Source organism: Drosophila sechellia, chromosome X, assembly GCF_004382195.2.
Source record: "Drosophila sechellia strain sech25 chromosome X, ASM438219v1, whole genome shotgun sequence".
NCBI classification, from domain to species: Eukaryota; Metazoa; Arthropoda; class Insecta; order Diptera; family Drosophilidae; genus Drosophila; species Drosophila sechellia.
The window spans coordinates 5,961,310-5,980,318 of NC_045954.1; the positions used below are offsets into that span (position 1 = coordinate 5,961,310).

Sequence of the window (19,009 nt, forward strand, 5' to 3'; positions counted from 1 at the left end):
TTTACGCAACAGTTGGCGCCGCCGCAGCGTGATCTTGGCTAAATAGCCATGTCGATGGCGTCAACCTGCGGAACCCCACGAACCCATCTGCACCACCGAACCAAGCCAAACCAAACCGATCCGATACGTTCCCATCCCATCCCGTCAGCATCGCATCGCGGCGCAGCTTTTGGTTCGCCCACTCCACCGGGAGAGGATCAATAACAGGCAATAATGTGCCGTCGTCTAATTGTAAGAACCAACTTCCAATTTCGGAGACATCCGACATGATCGCATAACCCGTGCCCACAGCTCGGGAAGCACTGATAGCGCTGCGAACTTTAATTCATTTTCGAACTATAATGGGTTGGAAATGCTGCAATATGATTTTTACTTATGCTTCTTAGTTGGAAGTGACTACAAATTAAATATTTATGAATTAAAAGCATGCGTATACATAATTTTTCAGGGCCTAGCTATGAAATCGCGTATACGACCCGTTATACATGTTTTTAAACATGGACATATATAAATTCGATTGAAAAACAGTTTTGAAAATGGTTTTAAACGTATCTATAATTCTTACTTCTCTTTATGCTACAGATAATATTTGGAAAATTCTAAAATTAGGCCTAATAGTTCTGCCATCTTGCCCCCAGTTGTACGCGTGTGTGGGACTTTCATTTCGCTGATCGGTGCCCAAACCTAGAAGCCAAAGATGCGATGCGAAGCGGGCCCATCCGAGCGTATAAAAGCGCTTTGGAAACGCAGCTACATTTCAGTTGCTTCAAAATTATCGCCCCAACCGCCGGCCGCCTCAGCGAATTGCGATCGTTTTCGAACCGTTTTCAAATCGTTTTCGAGTAGATATCCGTTTTTTTTTTTTGCGTTTTAAGCCCGTTATTTTCTGTGCCGCATTTTCTGAGCTTCGAACATGTCGTTCCTGGGCAACACATCCGATCTGGAGTGCGAAAAGAACGAGTTCCCGAGGCAGCGACCCTCGGGCATCATCACCAAGGTGGCCGCCCACAAGCTCTCCGCGGAGCCCAAGTGGACGGACAAGCGGGAGGATGACTCCGACTCGGAGGTCTCGTCGCCGGATAACTTTCTGACCAAAGGTGGACATGGCCCAACTTATATGCTAATCATAATCATACCCAGGGGATTACCATTATAATATTATAGTAATCTATAATAATGAAAAGTTAGATCTTTCCAATATAATAGCTCCTTTTCTATTATATGTCCGAGTCAATCCACTTTCCTGTTCATATATATGACTGACATAAAAGGATACAGGCTAACCTATTGGAAGATTATGGGTTAGACTAGGATAGTTTGGATAATAACACTAATATTTAACTTAGCAATCAACAGTCTATTGTTATCCATCCCACTAATCTGGTAGTTGGAGAGACTAACCACGTAGCCTAACCAGAACGTAATCGTACTTACAGGCGCCTTCCTACTGACCCCATCCTACGAGTTGTCCATGGAGCGGGCGGCCCTCATCTGCGAGAAGATGGCATTCAAGGGATGCTTCAGCTTGACCAAAACCGCTACAGGCATTCTATTTAAATTCTCACACCCAGATGACTATCAGGCGGTGTTCAAGAAGGGCTTCCACAAGGTCACCGGGGCGCGATTCTACCGCAAGGTGAGCCCACCCACCCACACCCACATCTCCAGTGATTGGAAGGGCATTATGGGGCACAAGGTATGTGCCACAGCAGTGAGGTTAGAGGTGCAACACCTTCTCGATTCAGTTCGAACGTCCTGAGAGAGTATCTATCATAAGTGTGACTAAATACGTGCCCACACACATTCCAAATTTAGAATTTAATACTCAATGCTTTTATGGCTTACAAATTCCTATTCGAAATTCTAGTAAAGTACAAAAAATAATGTTAAATGTTACCACTTGCATTCAGTAACTGAGCGAATTCAAAAATTACCTATTGAAGATTCGTTGCACCTGAAGTGGGTTTCGATGCCCCGAGACCCAGAACTTTCTATCACTGCCCATTCCCATGCCACATCCCACCTCATCAGATCCGATCCCTCATCAACCGAGCATCTTCGGCCAGACTAACCCAACCGACAAGTGACACATGCAAATTTTATTTTACCCCATTTTGCAGCAAACATTCTCGCGCAGCGTGAGTATATCCATATAACCACATCCAGCGATGACTCTACTCCACTGAGATTGGAATTGACACAGCACAGACATAGACATAACCCTCAGAAAACAAAAAAAATAAAAGAAACCCCCCATATATCCATCGATCGACCTATGTAGTTTAGTCTAACCATGCGCATGCGCAGCAGTCACTCTCCGTTCTCCCTTCGTTCTCCCCTCTGTGACCCACAGATTGCCATACCGTGTCGGCCGAGGAAGACCTTCACCCTGTACGTGCTGGATGTGCCCGAGGATCTGCCCGTGGAGGACATCCGGCATGCCATGTACAAGTTCGACTCGGTGGTGGAGGTGGTGCGCCTGCACATCTACTCGAGCCTCGCCAGCAATGCCGCCAACCCCACCTCCTCCTCCGCCGTCGCCGCCAGCAGCTCCTCCGGCGGCGGCGATAAGGGCGTCGAAGGTGAGCAGATCCAGCTGCTGCACACGCCAACCCAGACGCTGCGCCGAGCGGCACTCCGAAGTAAAGTACCCTCCAATTGGTAACATGCGAAAATATATTGAAATTATGACCCCATCCTCGTTTCCAAGTTCTCTGCAATCCCTAGATGGTAAATCCTGTCGTGAAATGGTCAATAATTCCTCTCCCCGCTCTTTGCCAACACATTTGCAGGCGTCTCCAAGAGCGTGGGTTCTGTGGTGGGCGATGCCATCGAGAAGGCCGAGCGTCCTGAGCGCAGAGAACTGCCTCCAGCCGTCATCCGGGTCACCCTGGCCTCCATGGATGAGTACAACATCCTGTTGCAGAACGGGCTCAACTTCTACGATGCCACGTTCTTTCCCACTGAGGCCAACATCTCGCTGAAGGGCGCCAAGATCGATTATAAGCGCAGGTATGCGAATAAAATGTAAAATCTTCGATTTTAGGGTCACCAGTCCCAACTTTGGAGTATCGTAACTTGACTTTAAAGCGTCGTATCATTGATTGTTATACCTTCCCTAACTCAGCTCGATGTGTACTCTTACCTAGAATCAAAAAGTGGAATACAAAATTTTTACCAATTTTTTTCAAAATTTTTTAAGTGGAAAATTTCAGAAAAATGTCGAAAAAATTTGAAAAAAATTAAAATTCTAATTTTGAATGCAGATGATTAGAGTATAAAGTTCCGAGCATTTTGAGACATACCAACTAAAATTCGGATTGGTTTTAGCGGAGTTATGGGCTAAATAGGCCCATTTGGGGTCACCTTTCATATTTTCCCTCGAGCATCTTATTCAAGCCCCCTTCTCGTCCCCAGAATGCTCGATGGCTCGATTCCCGGACGAGTGAGGGAACTGCTGCCCGTTTTCGATGCGGCTGGCTTCTGCAAGCTGCCACCGCCCACCAGCAAGCTAATTAAGCCGCCGAGGTCGTAGATGCCATACGATGCGATTACGATTACGATGACAACGCGTTCCGGCCAAATACACGGGCCCCCATGACGACCACACTCCGGATTCGGTACTACCCAGTTTATCTTACCCTACTTCGATGTATACTACATACTACATAATGCTGTTTTCAACGGATGCCAACGTTTCCGCTCGATCCGCCGATCCGATCCAATTCGATCCATAATAATTCCTCTTTTGGCTACCATCTATGTTTTTGTTGCCTTCTCCCATCTATCTATCTATCTATCTGTCTCTCTTTCCTGTGAACTTTTCAACCTTCTTCGCTCTGTTTTTTTTTTGCTAGTTTTTATTATTAAAGGCCCATATAAGGCGTAGCGTCTAATTCGTTTGATTGTCTAACAATGAAAAAAAATAAGCAAAAACACAGAAAAGAAACATAATAAAGATGAAATAAGAAAAACACTTTTCAATGGCAAACGGAAATGGAAACATTCAGTGAATTTGATGTGTCTATTAGTGGGCAAATGGATGGTATCATATATGGCAAGCACACATCCTGTTCGCGATGATATGGATATGGTCTCACATTCCACAGAAGAAGATAGACAAGACGCAGATTTTTGGTTTAAATAATTTTTTTTTATTCATTTTGCACTTTATTTATTTTTAGTTAATTCATTTAGTTTCGTTTTAGGTATACATATATCTTGATTGATTCAACAACAGACAAATTTTTGCACAAAGCTCAACACAAAGACATAGATCGTAATATATATTCGTAAGCATATCAATTACCATACTGTCGAATGTCTTGTATATCGTATAATAATAATAATTAATTGATTTAAAGCATATAATAGATGTTTATAATATATGTATGTATATATATATATATATCTTGTATCTGTATAGTAGTGTATAGTATAGTCTGTTTAGGAAATACTCAAAGAACATGAAACGAATCAAGCGAATCGAGTCAGACACAAGTTTCGGTTTTTCGTTTCGTCATTTGGAAAAACATTAAATAGCAAATCGGAAACGGGCACAAAAAAAAACAATACATTATGCAAATAAAAGTAGCAATACAATATGTATATATATATGTATAACTGTATGTGTAGAAAATTGAAATACAATTAAAAATGTTACAATAATCAACGATTAACAAAGAATACACATATCGTAGGACACTCGAATGGCGTCCCTTTTGCCGCGGCACACATAAAAACAGACGAGCACGGGAGCAGAAACACGGACTTGGCTGCGGCAAATGGACACCGGTTTGGGCACGGAATCCGGCTGGATTCGCGCCAGAAATGTAACGGATAGAATACAGCTTTCAATACACGGAGTGAACAATGTTGTCCTTCTCCACCAGCAGACGGACCTTCATGCAGCCATCGGAGCCGCACGAGAAGAGCCGTCCGAAGGCATCCACGTACACCTGGCTGACGCCCTGGCCAGTGTGCTTGAAGAACCCGTTCTTGGCATGCTCATGCGGGAACGTATTGATCAGCATGAACTGATTCATGTCCCAGATCTGCATAATAAAGACTGATTAATAAAAACGTTCTCTACGAGTATTTACTACACTGAAATTCACCTTTATGTCACCCTCAATGGAGCCAGTGACAAAGAACTCCTCGTGCGGATCCAGAGCAATGCACTTGATGGTGCTATCATGGGCCTGTCGGAGAATTTAATATGATTATCACTACTTTAAACCGATTTCTATGCAAATAACTTACCTGATAGCGATGACGCAGCGTACGTTGTCTCACATCGAAGACGCAAACATCGCCGCGTTTGCCGCACGAGATGAGCACCTGGTGCTGCGGAGCAAACACCAGACAGGACGAGCCCTGGTCGTGGCAGGTGAAGGCTGCAAAGGGAATCTCTTAGACATCAAAAACTTCATGGCCTTGGTCAATAGCAAACTTACCCGATACACAGGACTTTTTGTGGGGCAGCAATGTGTCCCAGATGTTGATGTTCTTGTTCTCGGAACTTTGGCCAGCTGAGAAAAAAATGTGCAATGTAAAAAGTGCTCATTTGAGGACAGCCGGTGTGTTACCACATCACAACTCACCGCTAGCCAGGAGACTGCACGAGCCGAGGAACACGAAATCGGACAACGCCTTGTTGTGGCACTGGTAGCTCTGCAAAGTTAGGGATTGAATGGATTAGGATGTGGGTCACGAATGGTGCCAGATCATGTGCCAACTCACTATAAACGAACGATTGTTCTGCGAGGCGATGCCCGCCTGCCAGAGACTGAGCTTTCCGTCGCCATCGCCGATGCCGAACTTATTGCCCTGCTCGGAGAAGCGGCAGCGCGTCACCTTGGCAAAGGTACCCGAAGTCCGGGGCGAGCAGACGGGCTGCTGGTGACCCCACTCCCAGATCTGCACGGATCCGTCCTGACCTCCAGTGAGATACAGCGGCATCAGCGGATGGGCGCTCATGCGCTTCACATTGTCCACCTTGTGGCGCAGCACCTGTTTTGGGTTTAAAGGCGTCGTTATATTTAATCTTAAAACGCTTGTTAGGATTACCCACCATGGATGTGCCGCGTCCCGATTGCGAAGCACTTTGTGTGCTGGCATTGGACTCGCTGTAGGCATTGCTGTTGCTTCCAAATTGGTTTCTGCACATAGGGACCATTGTTAAATTCAACATACTGAAATTTCTTTGGCTTGACTTACTGCTCCTGCGTTTGAATGATCAGGAAGGAAGAGCTGTTGGTGTCCGCGTCCTTGGACAAGTTCATCATGTCGTAGTCGCACTCATCCTCGTACCAATTCGGCGACTCCAGCAGCAGTGAGATGTCGAACTCCTGTATCTCACGCGGATTCGCAAAGGCAATCATTGAGGAGCTGTTGTTCTTCAAGCAGAAGGACAATATTGACTCGTGGTCCTTGTGAATGATGCGGATGTGGTCGGTATTCTCGTTGGTCGAATGAGATTGACCTGCACAGAAAAGGTTAATGAAAATAAATAATACAAAGTGACTGCCAAAAGACTCACCCTCATCCGTCTCGTTGTCGTTGTGGGTGTGGTGCGATCCCCGCATGCTGGGCTCCATGTTCTTGCCAAAGATGCTCTTGATGAAGACCTCCTGGGCAGGCTCCTGGCGCACCAAATAGTTCCACAGTCGCCGGATGGGTCCAGCCGATGAACCGGAAACGAATGGTGTGTTGTCCTTATTCAGGAGCGAGCGGTACTTGTGGATGGCCAATCCGTTGATGCCGCTCTCCGCATAGCAGCCTGGTATATAATTACGGGACGGTGGCCCACGGGCTATGAGGTCGCTCAGGGCGAATTCCTGCCAGCGGTTGAGGGTTCTCAGCACCTCGTGGGAGAGTGGACTGATCACAGGCAAATCTGCACGAAACGGGGAGACAATATAGAGGGGAGCACTTAGTGGATGATGGCGAGTGGATGGATGAAATGTTACAACTACCCTGCAGCTCGATGCCGGCCACCTTGACCAGCTCCTGGATCTTGTGCGTGCTGATCTTGATGAGCGCCAGGCGCAGGATACTCCACGAGTACGACGTGGGATTAGTGTGCTCCGTGTTATCCTTGGCCTTCAGCTGCGATCGGCTCACATTCACATCATCGTCGTCCTCCTCCTCCTCCTCGTTGTCCGACTCGTGCGAGTCGTCCGTGTCGTAGTCATCGCATTCTATAAAGGATTCACCATCTTACTAAGTGAGGAATTACTTGGAGATTTTAAAACCTACCGGTTGTGGGCGGTTTGGTAAGGAAGTAGGACAGCATGGACGTCTCCGGTGGCATGAACTGCTCCCGGTACGTTGGCTTGTCCTCCTTCATGTTGCTTGAAGTGCTGTTCTGGCTAAAGCTGCCTAGGATTTTCATGTTCAGTTTCATGCGTTGCTTTGTAATGGAAGTAACCGTGTTCCAAACGCTATTCTCATCGGCCGGCTCTTCGGATGTCGAACCAGTACCACCACTTGCTCCCCCAGCTCCTGCTCCTCCGGTCACCATTTGGGTGGGAGGCGGTGCAGCAGCGGGCTTTATGAGCAACTTCTTCATGCCGCCGCCGAAAAGAGTGGACCAGGTCTCGTTGTTGAAACTCTGTCCACTCAGGCGGTACAACAAACGACTATCGCAGGTGGACAGCGAGTAAATGAAGAGCGCCATATAGGTGGACACAAAGGACTCCAGCAGCAGCACATTCAGCTTGGGCACATCCTCATCCTTTTCCCGCGCCAAAAGCGCACGCAAATTAGTTACACCCGGCCACTTGGAAGGCGTGGTGCACACGCCCGCTGGCTCATCCGTAGAGTACTTGCGCCTGCGGCCATAGGCATTCCGGCTGCCCACCAGATAGCTGCACTCGAACGATGAGTTTATCTTGGCTATGTTCTCCATTCCCGGACTGGGGTAACCGTTGAAGGCCGAGTTGTTTACCACAAAGCTCTCGGAATCGCAGAGCGACTGGTAAATGCAGGATGACAGCGCCACGGCAAGATCCCGCAGAACAAAGATCTCGCTCAAAGCACTGGGCTCGATTCCCGGGAAGGGCAGCACCTTAATGATGCTCTGTAGCATGTCCACCGTCTGGGACTGCAGGTACTTGATGGGATCGGCGATCACCGTCTTGTTGCCCGCCACACAGGCGCTGAGCAGAGGCAAAGTGGTTGGGAAGGGTAGCGGACTCAGAAGCTGCTGTTGGGTCTTCTCCTGTTGGAGCTCCTGCAGGAGCAGCACCAGCTCCATGCGCACGGATGCCAGGCCACCGCCACTGGCGCCGTGTAGGGAACAATAACTCAGCAGTGTGCGGAGTAGGGTTTCATTGGCTAGAGAAGAAAGCAATCCATTAGTTACTTACACACGAATTTACCGAAGATGATCATACCCTTGAGCCATCGCTTGCGTTTGGCCGCCCGCATCACCTTGGCCTCAAAGTCCTGCTTGTCCTGCATGAGGATCTCGTGAAGCGTAGGTCGCTCTGTGCTGGGATAGATGCTGGCGTTCATCTCCTTGTCCCTGGCCTCGGCATCAGCATCGCCAGATTCGTGATTCGACTGCTCCGCTTGGCTGCAGTAGTTGCACAGCTGCTTGAGCGCCTCCACCTCCCGCTCCAGCCACATGTACAGCTGGTAGCGCAACTGCCCCCCATCCACCTCAAAACCGGTGGCCAGCGTAGACAACTCCTCCATGAGGATCTTCAGACAGGCGACGAACTTAAGCTGCTGCGCCATGATGTCCATCTTCGTGTCGTTGCCATTCGATTTACCTCTGCCTAGAATTGGGGCCTGCGGCTGTGGGGTGGCCAGCTCCGGCTCGTCAGGCTCCAGATCTGGGTCTTCCTCATCGTCCTCATCATCCCACTTTATTTCGAACTTGGCTTCCGGCTCGCTGGACACGGGTGCGCCCCAGTCGAAGGCATCCGCAGTGTTTGACGCAGCGGCAGGAGTTGCTCCCCACTGGTCCATGATGCCCGTGTTGATCAGCTCCTCCTTGTTCTGCTGGGCACGCTCCTGCGCCTGACTGCCGGCCACACTGCCACCAGAATCGTCACTGATCTTCTGGGGCAGCTTGTTGAGCACCTCGAGCGCCAGCGCCGGGCAGCCGCTCTTGAAGTGCCCATGGGCGGTGGTGAAGTACAGTTGCCGCTCGATGGGCGTTATTGAATCCTCCAGCTGCAGCTGCTTGTCGCAGGCCACGGCACTGGGAGCAGCATCGCCGGCATAATTGAATCCGGACAAGACCACATGCGCAATGCGCTTCTCCTGCGCCGACAAAGCGATGTTCTGCCGGATGAGCAGCGGATGGGTGCGCAAATAGATGTAGAAGTTAAAGACATTAGGATTTGTGGCCTGCTGTTCGGGACGCAGTAGATCCTCCTCCCTGTAGCTGCTGTGCAGGCTGCCCACATTGTTCAGGAGCAGGGTGTTCAAGCTTTCCTGATACTTCTTGATCGTCCAGTAGGTCATCGAGCGCAGGAAGGGATCGGGATGCGCGCGGCTGAGATCACAGCGCCCAGTTTCCGCATCCGTGCCCAAAATGTGCTCGTGCAGCAAGTGGTGGTAGTAGCAACCCTCGCCGTCGCCCTCGTAGAGTCGAGCTATGATCAGGGCCAGTTGGAAGTCCTCCAGCTTGTTCATGCACACTTCGATGGCGTCGTTGAGGCTATTGGCCAGCAGGAAGAAGGCCACCGCGTGCTCGAATCTCTGCTTGCCCAACAGCACAAAGGCATTCTTCAATGCCGCCTTGCGCCAGCGATCCTCGGCAAAGTTGTTGCCAAAGAAGGCGGTCATCTTCTCGTCCCGACGTGACCGGAAAAGACCCCAGACCAGGGACTTCTTCTTCATGGCCAGGTAGTAGATGGCCGCGTCCAGTGGCTCCTGCTTCTGCTGGTAGGCGCACTTGGCCAGCTTCTCCACGCATCTCCTCAGCGTGTTAATGTTCTTCAGCCAGTAGCCGACGCCCAAATCCCGCAGTGTTGCCCAGCGAAGATCGCCTTTGGTGTAGCTAGGAATGAGGTTAAGCAGCTCCTCCTCGCTCTCCGAGTGGAAGGCCCACACGATGTTGGAGGTGCCCACGCCCTGCCGCTGGAACTGCGCACGCTGCTGGAGTGGCAGGCAGCGCAGCAGGTAGGTGAAGTGCTTCATGGCCAGCAGAAAGCGTAGGCCGCAATCATCCAGGGAATCAGTACTGGTGCTACCGTCCTTAACGGCTCCCGATCCAGCTCCGCCGGCCATTCCGCCCGACTTGCCCTGATCGGCGGCAAACTTGTCGGAGAAATCCGTATTGCACGTGGCCACGGTATCGGCCAGAGCCAGCAGATGCATCTGGTCCAGCGAGGAGAGTCCTGGCAAATGGGTGTGGGTCAGCAGGCGCGAAAGAAGCTGCCCCTGCCGCGGGCCAAAGTGCGAAATGGAGTGCTTCTCGGGCAGCGAGAGACGACGCTCCTGGCGCTTCTTCTCATCACCCTCGCTCAGCAGCTCATCCAGGTTGTCCTCCGAGTTGTGCATGTCGAAGAGCTCGTCGTAGTCCTTGTCGCCCTCAGCATAGTTGTTGCTCTGACCCGGCGTCTCACGATCCGCATTGAGGAGCACCCACAAGGGTAACGGCGGAATCGAATTGATCTCCGCGTAGTCCAGCATCAGCTCCTCGGGAATTTGGGTGGTGCTTCCGCGATGCTCTGCCTGGATGTTCTGATCCGCCGTGTAGCTAATGCTCAGGGTGCGAGATCTCGACCAGCTGCGCTGTCTGGCATAGCCATCATCGTCCTGGTTAACTGTACTTGAACTATTGCCACTCATGCAGCGCACCAGATGCGCCAGTATGGCCTTCACCCAACGGATCTTACCGCAGTTTAGCAGCTCCATCAGCTGCTTGGGATGGTATTGCGGCAGCACTGGACATGCGATGCGAGAGGCCTGGAACAGACCGAAGTCCGTCATGTAGTCATCGTTGCCGCCGTCATCAGCGCCACCGCCATACGTTCCAGCTCCTCCTGCGCCGCCGGCTCCGTTCATGTTGGCCATGCTCGTGTTGCCCAGACGACGCTTCTTGTCGTGCGACAGCAGCTGCAGATTGGCCGTGCTGACCTTGCTGATAAGCGGCATGGACGCCACGTTCTTGAGGCGCAGCTGCGTGGACTCGTTGGCCAGCGAGCGCAGATCCTCGTCCCTCAGGTTACGGGTATCCGGTACATCTTCGCCAGCAGCAGCCGCCGCAGCGGCAAAGTGCGAGGAATAATGTGGCTTCCACTGCGAGTAGACGTGCATCTCGGAGTCCATGGCCACCACTAGAATACCATCACGCACCCAAGAGATCTGCATGGGCAGCGGCGGCAGACCATCGGCGGTCTGAAGGTCTATCTGCCGTAACTTCATCCAACGGATCTCGTCCACAAAGTTGGGTTGCGCCAGCGAACTAGCCTTTCGCAGGATGGGACGATTCACTGAACGCGACTCCTTCATCGCCTTGATGTTCGCCTGGGCAATGTCCGAGCTCACTGGGGTGTACAGCAGAATCTTGCTGCCCACCGCAACGGTTAGGATGTGTGAACCATCCTCCTTGCTCACCCAGTCCAGTTGGACCAGATGCTTCTGGGTCAGAGGACAGGTGTTCCCATTTTCGGCTATGCTCTTGCGAAGAGATTGCAGCGTACTGAAGCTGGGCACGGTTAGCAATCCGGATGCAGCGGCCGACGGTTGCCTATTGACGGCCAACTCGGGTGTGGTCTCGCCACTCCGCGGGGATCTGCTCTCCGGATCGTGGGCGAAGGTGTGAAGGACCTGGTTCAGCCGTTGCTTCTTCGCCAGCAGGCGACTGTCGTGCAGGTAACTCAGATCGATGCCGTGACCAATATTGATTCGCGGCAAATGGACATTCTTCAGGTGAATGGTGTCCTCCAGCACCCACTCACTGCCGCCGGAGCTCTCGCACTCGTAGATGGCCACGCAGAGGTTGACGTAACGCGAATCCGGATCGGGTCCCTTGTTGGGTCGGGTGAAACTCTTGCCGTACTTGTAGGCACAGGCTATCCGGCCCGAATAGGCGGCACTGATGTTCAGCGGCTGGCCCGGAATCTCGATGGCCGAATGCTGGATGCGACTGAACATCTTCCACTCGCTCCAGTGATAGGCATCGCCTTCCGTATCCGGATCATCCTCATCACCGATGGGCTCGCACTTCCAGAAACGCGAAATGGAATCCGAGCAGGCGGTCACAATGATGTACGGCGCAAAGCAGGCTGGGTAAATGCTTGAGCTGCTCAGGTGACCGGCGGCCGGCGAGGCATGGATGACGTCCACGCCCTCGGGCAGCGGCAGCTCTTGGGTGCACACTTTCTTCGTGGTAATCGAAATGTGCGGCGCCTCCACTTGGGGACCAAAGTGCTCGGCTCCCGTCAGTGTTTCCGCTCCCTGCGACATTCGCCTGGGATTCTGATTACCACCGGCGCCATCCTCATCTGGCTCCTGGGTGAGGTTACTATCCGGCACATACATGGCCGTCTCGGAAAGGAACGAGCTCTGCTGCTTCGAGCTAATGACTATGCGCCACATGTGTATGGTGCTGCCGCGCAGGGTTTTCTCGATGTTCACAATGTAGAAGGGCTCCTCGAAGTCCGCATTCCGCTGCAAATCGACGATGGCATCCATGTCCGACTCGAGCAGAGCGTTCAGACGCGGCTCCTCCAGATCATGGGGATCCGCCTGGGGCGTCCTCTGGCCACCAGTTATCAACTGCGCCTGGAACACGTGCAGGAACTGCGTATTTTGCCAGTCGTGCTTGGCATCCGAGATGGCGTCCAGCTGCAAGATGCAACCGGGTCTCGCCGTGGACTGCTGCGACACAACCTTGAGCTTGTCATGCAGCGCCGATCGCTGGGCCCGCATCGTGGACGAAGCATTCGACATCATCGACGACAGCGAATGCGACTTGTGCAGCGTGTTTAGGTTCTCCGAGCAGGAGATCTCCGCCAGCAGGGTGCGGGCATCGATCACCGCCTGATAGACGCGCAGGTTCTCGCCATCGCTGGCCACGAAGCAGGCGGACGGGGAGTTACTGTAGCTGCCCAGTGTGGTGCTCGGCAGGAGGGTGGGTATCCAGGCCACATTGCTGAAGGCCGAGATCTCCGGCGAGTTAATCCTCGCCAGCTCGCTGACACCGCCCGAATGGCACAGCGGTCCCACGGAGTCCACACGCCAGAGGATCAACTCCGAACAGAAGCCTGTGGGCGTAAATACATCTTTGTCTCCATTGGAACCACCGGAGGGACCGGCTCCAGTCCCGCCGCCCGAGGGAAGTTCACCACTCAGGGGTTGCTCAAACAGTGACATTGGCGACTTGGCCTCCGAATCGGGCAGGTTGTGGTGCGAGGTGGAGACGAGCAGCGGCAACACCGGGTGGCAGGTGATGTCGTTCACCCGGAACCGATGGCCGGAGGCTCGGCTCACGTGGCCAATGCTTAATACTTGGGTAAACTTCGTTTTGAAGGCAAACGTCAGCTGCCAAAGGTTGAGGGTTCCATTTGAGTGCTTGGTTACCATGGAAACCGAGGGAGAAACGTTCAGTGGCAATGCACTGGCTCCAGTTGCAGCCGAATCTTGCGAGCTACTGCTGTGCTCGGCTGCTCCGCCTCCACTAGCCGCAGCACTGCGATCGCCACCACCCTCATCCTGATCTGCGTCGCCTTCGCGATCTCCATCTTCGTCATCAACAGCATCCTCCTGCTCTTCGTCGTGCCTTTCGAAGGTCTGCCCCGAATGCTGGTCACTCTTCAGAGAGGAATCATCCGCGTGTCCCTTGTGGAACTCATCCTTGCTGCGCACATTGTTCGCTATGTCGCGGAAGGCCAGCGGATGCGTGCCCGTGTTAAAGAGGCTGACCGTGGTGGACATGGACATGGCGTCGCCCAGAGGGAAGGCCGAAGGAATACGAGTGGAGAAGGAGACCTGCGCCTGCCTGAACGAGCCCGGATAGTAGTCATCCAGCCACTCGATCACCCAGATCAGGTAGCTCCCATCCACCGGATGAATGGCGAAGAGCAGATCCGGGCTCTGGTGCCAGTCGCGCAACAAACACTCGATCTTATTGTCCAGCGAATCCACTAGCTGCGTAATCGGATGGGCCGGCTCATTGTTGAGCGAGTTCTGTGACGTCGTATTGGACATGGAGTTCAGATGCAGCCCGGCACCGCCTCCTCCGCCGCCCATTCCCGTGCCCGCCGTGTGCTGCGAATACCGGCTAAACTCCTCGCCGCTGTCGTCCACGGACACCGACTTGGATGAGCGCAGGTACTTCTTGTGCGCATGCGCCTGCGAATGGGAACCGTGGGCATCGTCCGGTAGATCGACGCCGCCGCTGGAGGCGTTCCCATGACCATTCTCCTCGTCGATCACCTTCTTGGTGAGCTCCTGGAGTATGGCCTCTGCCTGCAGCGTGAAATGCATCTCCTTGTTGTTCAGCCAGTGCAGGATAAAGACATTCTGATTGGCCGGATCGCTGGTCTGCATCGATGGCACCAGCGGGATGTCCGTTTCCGCGTTTATCGACGCGGCCAGGTGGAAGTGCATACCGGGTGTAACGCCCGATCCCTGGAATCCGTAAGAGTGAAAATCGTGGACGCTGCACGAGGATGGTAGCGAAGGTATTGGTCCCAGGTAGTTTGTATAGCTGGCCGGGGAGCTACCCATGCCGCCCATTGCTCCGGCGGTTCCACCGCCACTCGCAGCGCCTGCACTGGCTGCACCCGGCACGGCATTCGCTCCGGCCTTCATGTGCCGACGGATGTGGAAGCAGGTCTTCATGTGCTTCAGCCTCTGCATGAACCGATGCTTGTGCCGATGCGTACGGAACTTGGGGTTCTGCGAGGCCATCGGATCGAACTGGGTCATGTTCACCATGCCGTCATCCGGCAGCACAGTCTCGATCCAGATGCGACATATGTTGTCCAGACAGGACGTAACCAGCATATTGGCCACCGAACCCTTGGGCATGTACTTGCTCGTCTTGCGCCACACAATATTGGACACGGCTCGCGGATGGGCGATGTACACGTAGGTGAAGTTCAGCTCACCGCCAGAACTTGAGGTGGTGCCATCGTCCACTCCATGGCGATTTGATGGCGTGGGTCCGGCATTAGAGGAACCCTTGGCCGGGAACAGAACCTGTTTGTTCTCATACCAGATCTTAACCAGCCGATCGTTGCGTCCGCAGGTGGCAAAGAGCGTTCCATCCGGACTAAATGCCATGTGGTAAATGGGTATGGCCGTCTGGCAGCTCCATATATTCTCCCACGTGGACACATCCTCCGACTGGGCGTTGCTCGTCTGCTTGGGCTCTTTGCTCTCGCCAATCTCGAACTTGACACCTATTTGAAAAGGTGAAAATATCTTCAATGAAACCTTTTTTCATTCACAGTGCTCTGATATCAAATAAATAATTACAAATGGAACTCCAGTACGAGTATCATCCACAAACCAGACTAAACAAGAAACCGAGCACATCGCTCTTAATTACAGGCATGCAGCTATTAGACACCAAAAATGTTATCTTACAGTACGTAAGATGGGAAATAGTTAATGATACAACCTTGCTATTGATAATATAATATAATAGCGCCATAAAATTGGAAAATGGAAACGGAAACACCCCACTGACGACATCGAAACTCTATTATAAAACGTAAAAAACAAAAACCCATTGCAAGCAATTTGCATTTGTGATTCATTTCCGCCCACGCAAATCGATAGTTTGCCACACAGAGACACATAGAAATGGGGTGTTGGGCAGTTGGCTTACCCGTGTGCTCCTCCTCCTGCTGGTGAGTGGGCGACTTGCTCTTCCACAGCTGGATGTTGGTGCCGCCGGTGAGGAGACGGGTGCCCTCCAGATTCCAGGACAGGGTCACCACGTTCGAGTGGCTGGTGAAGGAGCCCGTTTGCACCCATCTGTGGGGGGATGGGAAATCAAGTTAGTATGTCTTTGGGCTTCTCAATACCATCTAGCTAGCTTACCTATAATCCAGAAAGTGGGTATTGTGTTTGCTTGACTCAATCACCGGCGTGGGCTCAAAAATGCATATCTTATTCTCATAGGCTGCTGCTATTTTTCCGGTATCGGTGCTGCAGTCCAGGGCGGATATCTTGACATAGCCATGGTTGGCGCCCGGAATGATCTGGACGCGCTCGAAAGTGCTTGCCAGGATGACCACATTGCAGCCGGCGGCGTAGGCCTGGAAATGGGGATTTTGTGAGTACTGCAGTTAATCTAAGCGTTATACGATCGTTATGTGCTTTCTCAGCTATTTGTTTTCGAGTGGCTATGTGTATATAGGGCGGGTGGGTATATAGCTTTATATCGATAACAATACCCCAACTGTCCAGTTAACTGGCTTATCAGACTGGCTGACTAGGCTCTTGCCACATCATGTTTGGTTACCTGGTTAGCTAAAGTGTGTTTGATTTATTTGTGGAGCTGTCGCTGATATGCTCATTATCGTGGCCAGAAATTTGAATACCCTGTTCGAGTGGACTGGGGGGTATACTATTTATAGTGGGAATATTATTCATGTTAATTATCTCTGAATCATTACAGCATAACGATCTGTGGCAAAGGAGCATGTAAAGGGTTGAGTCAGCAGGCTTTATCTTTATAATTGGCTCATTGATGCGGGAGATTACAGATACCCCATTTAGTTACAATAGCGATAAATGGGGAATATCAATAGAGAATCTGTTTGCAATGGCTTATCGCGATATTGGAATGTGAGCCTTATTTTTCTAGTCAATGAATCCTCCATCATTTCACAAGAACAAGGGTATTAACAACTTCGTCACAAACGAACCACCTGCTAACTTTTTGACATAAAAAGGTTCAACTACTCTGCTTTTTTGTCGTGTTTATTTTTAGATTTTTGTTTTCCTGTTCTCCCATTGCTTCAAATGTCAGCTTATGATGTCTTTATGCGTGTAACTGCGAATATTATAATATATTAACACACCGATGATACTTTTCAATGGAGGGTTTTCCGAACTTTTCGCTTACCAACCCATTAGTGTTCCCGCGGATAAGATAACTTTATATGAAAGTTTGTTACCTGGTGAAAAAACAGTGCTTTTTTTACGATATCCTATTGTATTGCTATACTATTAAAATTCGACTTTAAATGCGGTTTTAATGAGTTTATTATTTTTGGTTTTCCCTTCCAACCGCTAGGTGGCGCCAGGGGATTGTGTTCGTGCCGATCATATACTACATAAATATATACATGCACACATACATCCACACATATGCAAACACTCGAAATTAAACAAATTGAAATGATGGCAAATGATATGGCGCAAGGCGGTGGGCAGTGGGTGGGTGTTGGGTGGTCGGTCTGTGAACGGCGGACTGTGTCAACGGCGGTGCTGATTACAGAATAGAATATAGTAGAATATAGAATATATAGAATGTACACATACGCCCCGTGGGGCCTCTCATTAGAATGGTGAAATGTGCACAGTAGTTAATTATGCTTCCTTGGGTTTTGCAGGAAAACACAGACCTTGTTCTCTACATCGGATAAACATTCTGAGTAAACATATAGTACACATGTCTCAATGGGTGTAATGTTTATAAACTCAAAGTTGACATAGCGAAGTTGATAGTGGGCTCTTCAACTTTTTCCGGTTACCGTTAAAGGTTTAATATACGAAAATGACCAGATTGCTTAGAGAATTTGGTAGTGTATAGTATAGGGATCGAATAAGGCACATTATAAATGCGTGCTCACGTTTTTTATTATGGCCGTTTATAATTCCAATTTGCCATTGAAGTGGGTCGGCGAAAGGGGTGGAGGGGCGGGGGGTGCTGGCTTAGAGAAAGGGTTCGTGAGAGTGGGGAGGTGGGCAGCCTGCAAGCTGCGAAATTAGGGCATCAAAGGCCACCTGACCAATCGAAGGGTACACACACACATACTCGCACTTCTATATATAAATGCGTATATACTTTCAAGCACACACTCTTACTGCAACTGGCGCATGTGTATGTGTTTGTGCGTGCGGCTTGTTTACTGCCAGCACTTGACCTTAAAAAAATAAAAATGTAATTAATTGCTGGCCAGGTATGTAAATGCAGGTGAAAACAAAAATTGTGTTGTATTTGTTGTGCCACACAACACACACACACACACACACACTCGAGCTGCACACTTTGTTGTTATCGAATTTTTGCACAGCGCCAGAGCCAGCAAACACGAAAAGTTCTCTATCTCATCATTTGCATTTGATTTTTTAATTGACCAGTGTGGCAAAAAAACGATATAAAATTCAACACACACATTCACACACACCGCACACACGCACACCACACACAGGCAAATATGTAAATAAAAACATTAAAGACGTGTTCCGATCGGTTCTGGTTGGAATAACGACGATGGTGATGATGATGCCCCGTTTCCAATTGGAAACGTATTGGGATTGTGCTGAAAAAACGGTTCAACCTTTTGAACCAAGTGTGCGTGGGGGGGTTCGGGGGGCGTGTCCGGCTGGTTGGGCCGCTAATGGTGCACATTCCGCCACCAATTTTCACCCAATTCGATCCGGATTCGGATTGGGATGGCTCTGTGCTTACTGTAAATGGTATTCCTTCCACGGAGCCAATGGCGAAGCACCGGTCGCCTGCATTGCAGGCGCCGCTCAAAATCTGATGACAATTCATAATTTACACACAGTTGATTATCACATCACAGCGCACGGATATTGGGGTCTTGGTTCTTTGGTTTCTAGCACGAATTTTCCTTGCTTCTTGTAACAAACGACAACAAAGTGACATTACATAAAAATTAGAGTTGGGTTCTTGGCCAGCGCGGCCAATCGAACTATCGATATTAGGGATGGCACGGCATGGAGGGCGAAATATCGCCTGAGTGATTTAAATACGGTTACTCCAATTAACCGAAAAACTGTTAGTTATTTTATTAAAATAATATTATTCAAATATTTAATAAAGTATTAAATT

The 19,009-nt window shown here is 50.5% G+C and overlaps 2 protein-coding genes across 6 annotated transcripts; one reads left to right on the forward strand and one right to left on the reverse strand.

Moving 5' to 3' along the window:
* The first annotated feature begins 752 nt into the window (after nucleotides 1–752).
* Nucleotides 753–4,003, forward strand: LOC6612300. Of its 5 annotated transcripts, XM_032726521.1 has the most exons (6): nucleotides 753–1,097; nucleotides 1,437–1,636; nucleotides 2,121–2,138; nucleotides 2,354–2,642; nucleotides 2,793–3,012; nucleotides 3,418–4,003. In XM_032726521.1, the coding sequence occupies exons 1-6, from the start codon at nucleotides 914–916 to the stop codon at nucleotides 3,533–3,535; spliced, it is 1,029 nt and encodes a 342-aa protein (XP_032582412.1). In that variant the 5' UTR covers nucleotides 753–913; the 3' UTR covers nucleotides 3,536–4,003. The 5 variants fall into 5 exon arrangements, with proteins under 5 accessions (XP_032582412.1, XP_002036810.1, XP_032582414.1 ...); XM_002036774.2 differs by lacking the exon at nucleotides 2,121–2,138 and having other exon boundaries at nucleotides 1,437–1,696; XM_032726523.1 differs by lacking the exon at nucleotides 2,121–2,138 and having other exon boundaries at nucleotides 754–1,097; nucleotides 1,437–1,696; nucleotides 2,354–2,582.
* A 128-nt stretch (nucleotides 4,004–4,131) lies between these two features.
* Nucleotides 4,132–18,838, reverse strand: LOC6612299 (dmX-like protein 2). Its single transcript, XM_032726520.1, has 15 exons — nucleotides 18,623–18,838; nucleotides 16,021–16,238; nucleotides 15,806–15,954; nucleotides 8,400–15,374; nucleotides 7,261–8,340; nucleotides 6,978–7,202; nucleotides 6,542–6,898; nucleotides 6,220–6,484; nucleotides 6,074–6,161; nucleotides 5,743–6,012; nucleotides 5,604–5,673; nucleotides 5,457–5,531; nucleotides 5,263–5,396; nucleotides 5,118–5,201; nucleotides 4,132–5,054 (listed from the first exon to the last, which is right to left on the reverse strand). The coding sequence occupies exons 1-15, from the start codon at nucleotides 18,707–18,709 to the stop codon at nucleotides 4,854–4,856; spliced, it is 10,278 nt and encodes a 3,425-aa protein (XP_032582411.1). The 5' UTR covers nucleotides 18,710–18,838; the 3' UTR covers nucleotides 4,132–4,853.
* Between the last annotated feature and the right edge of the window lie 171 nt (nucleotides 18,839–19,009).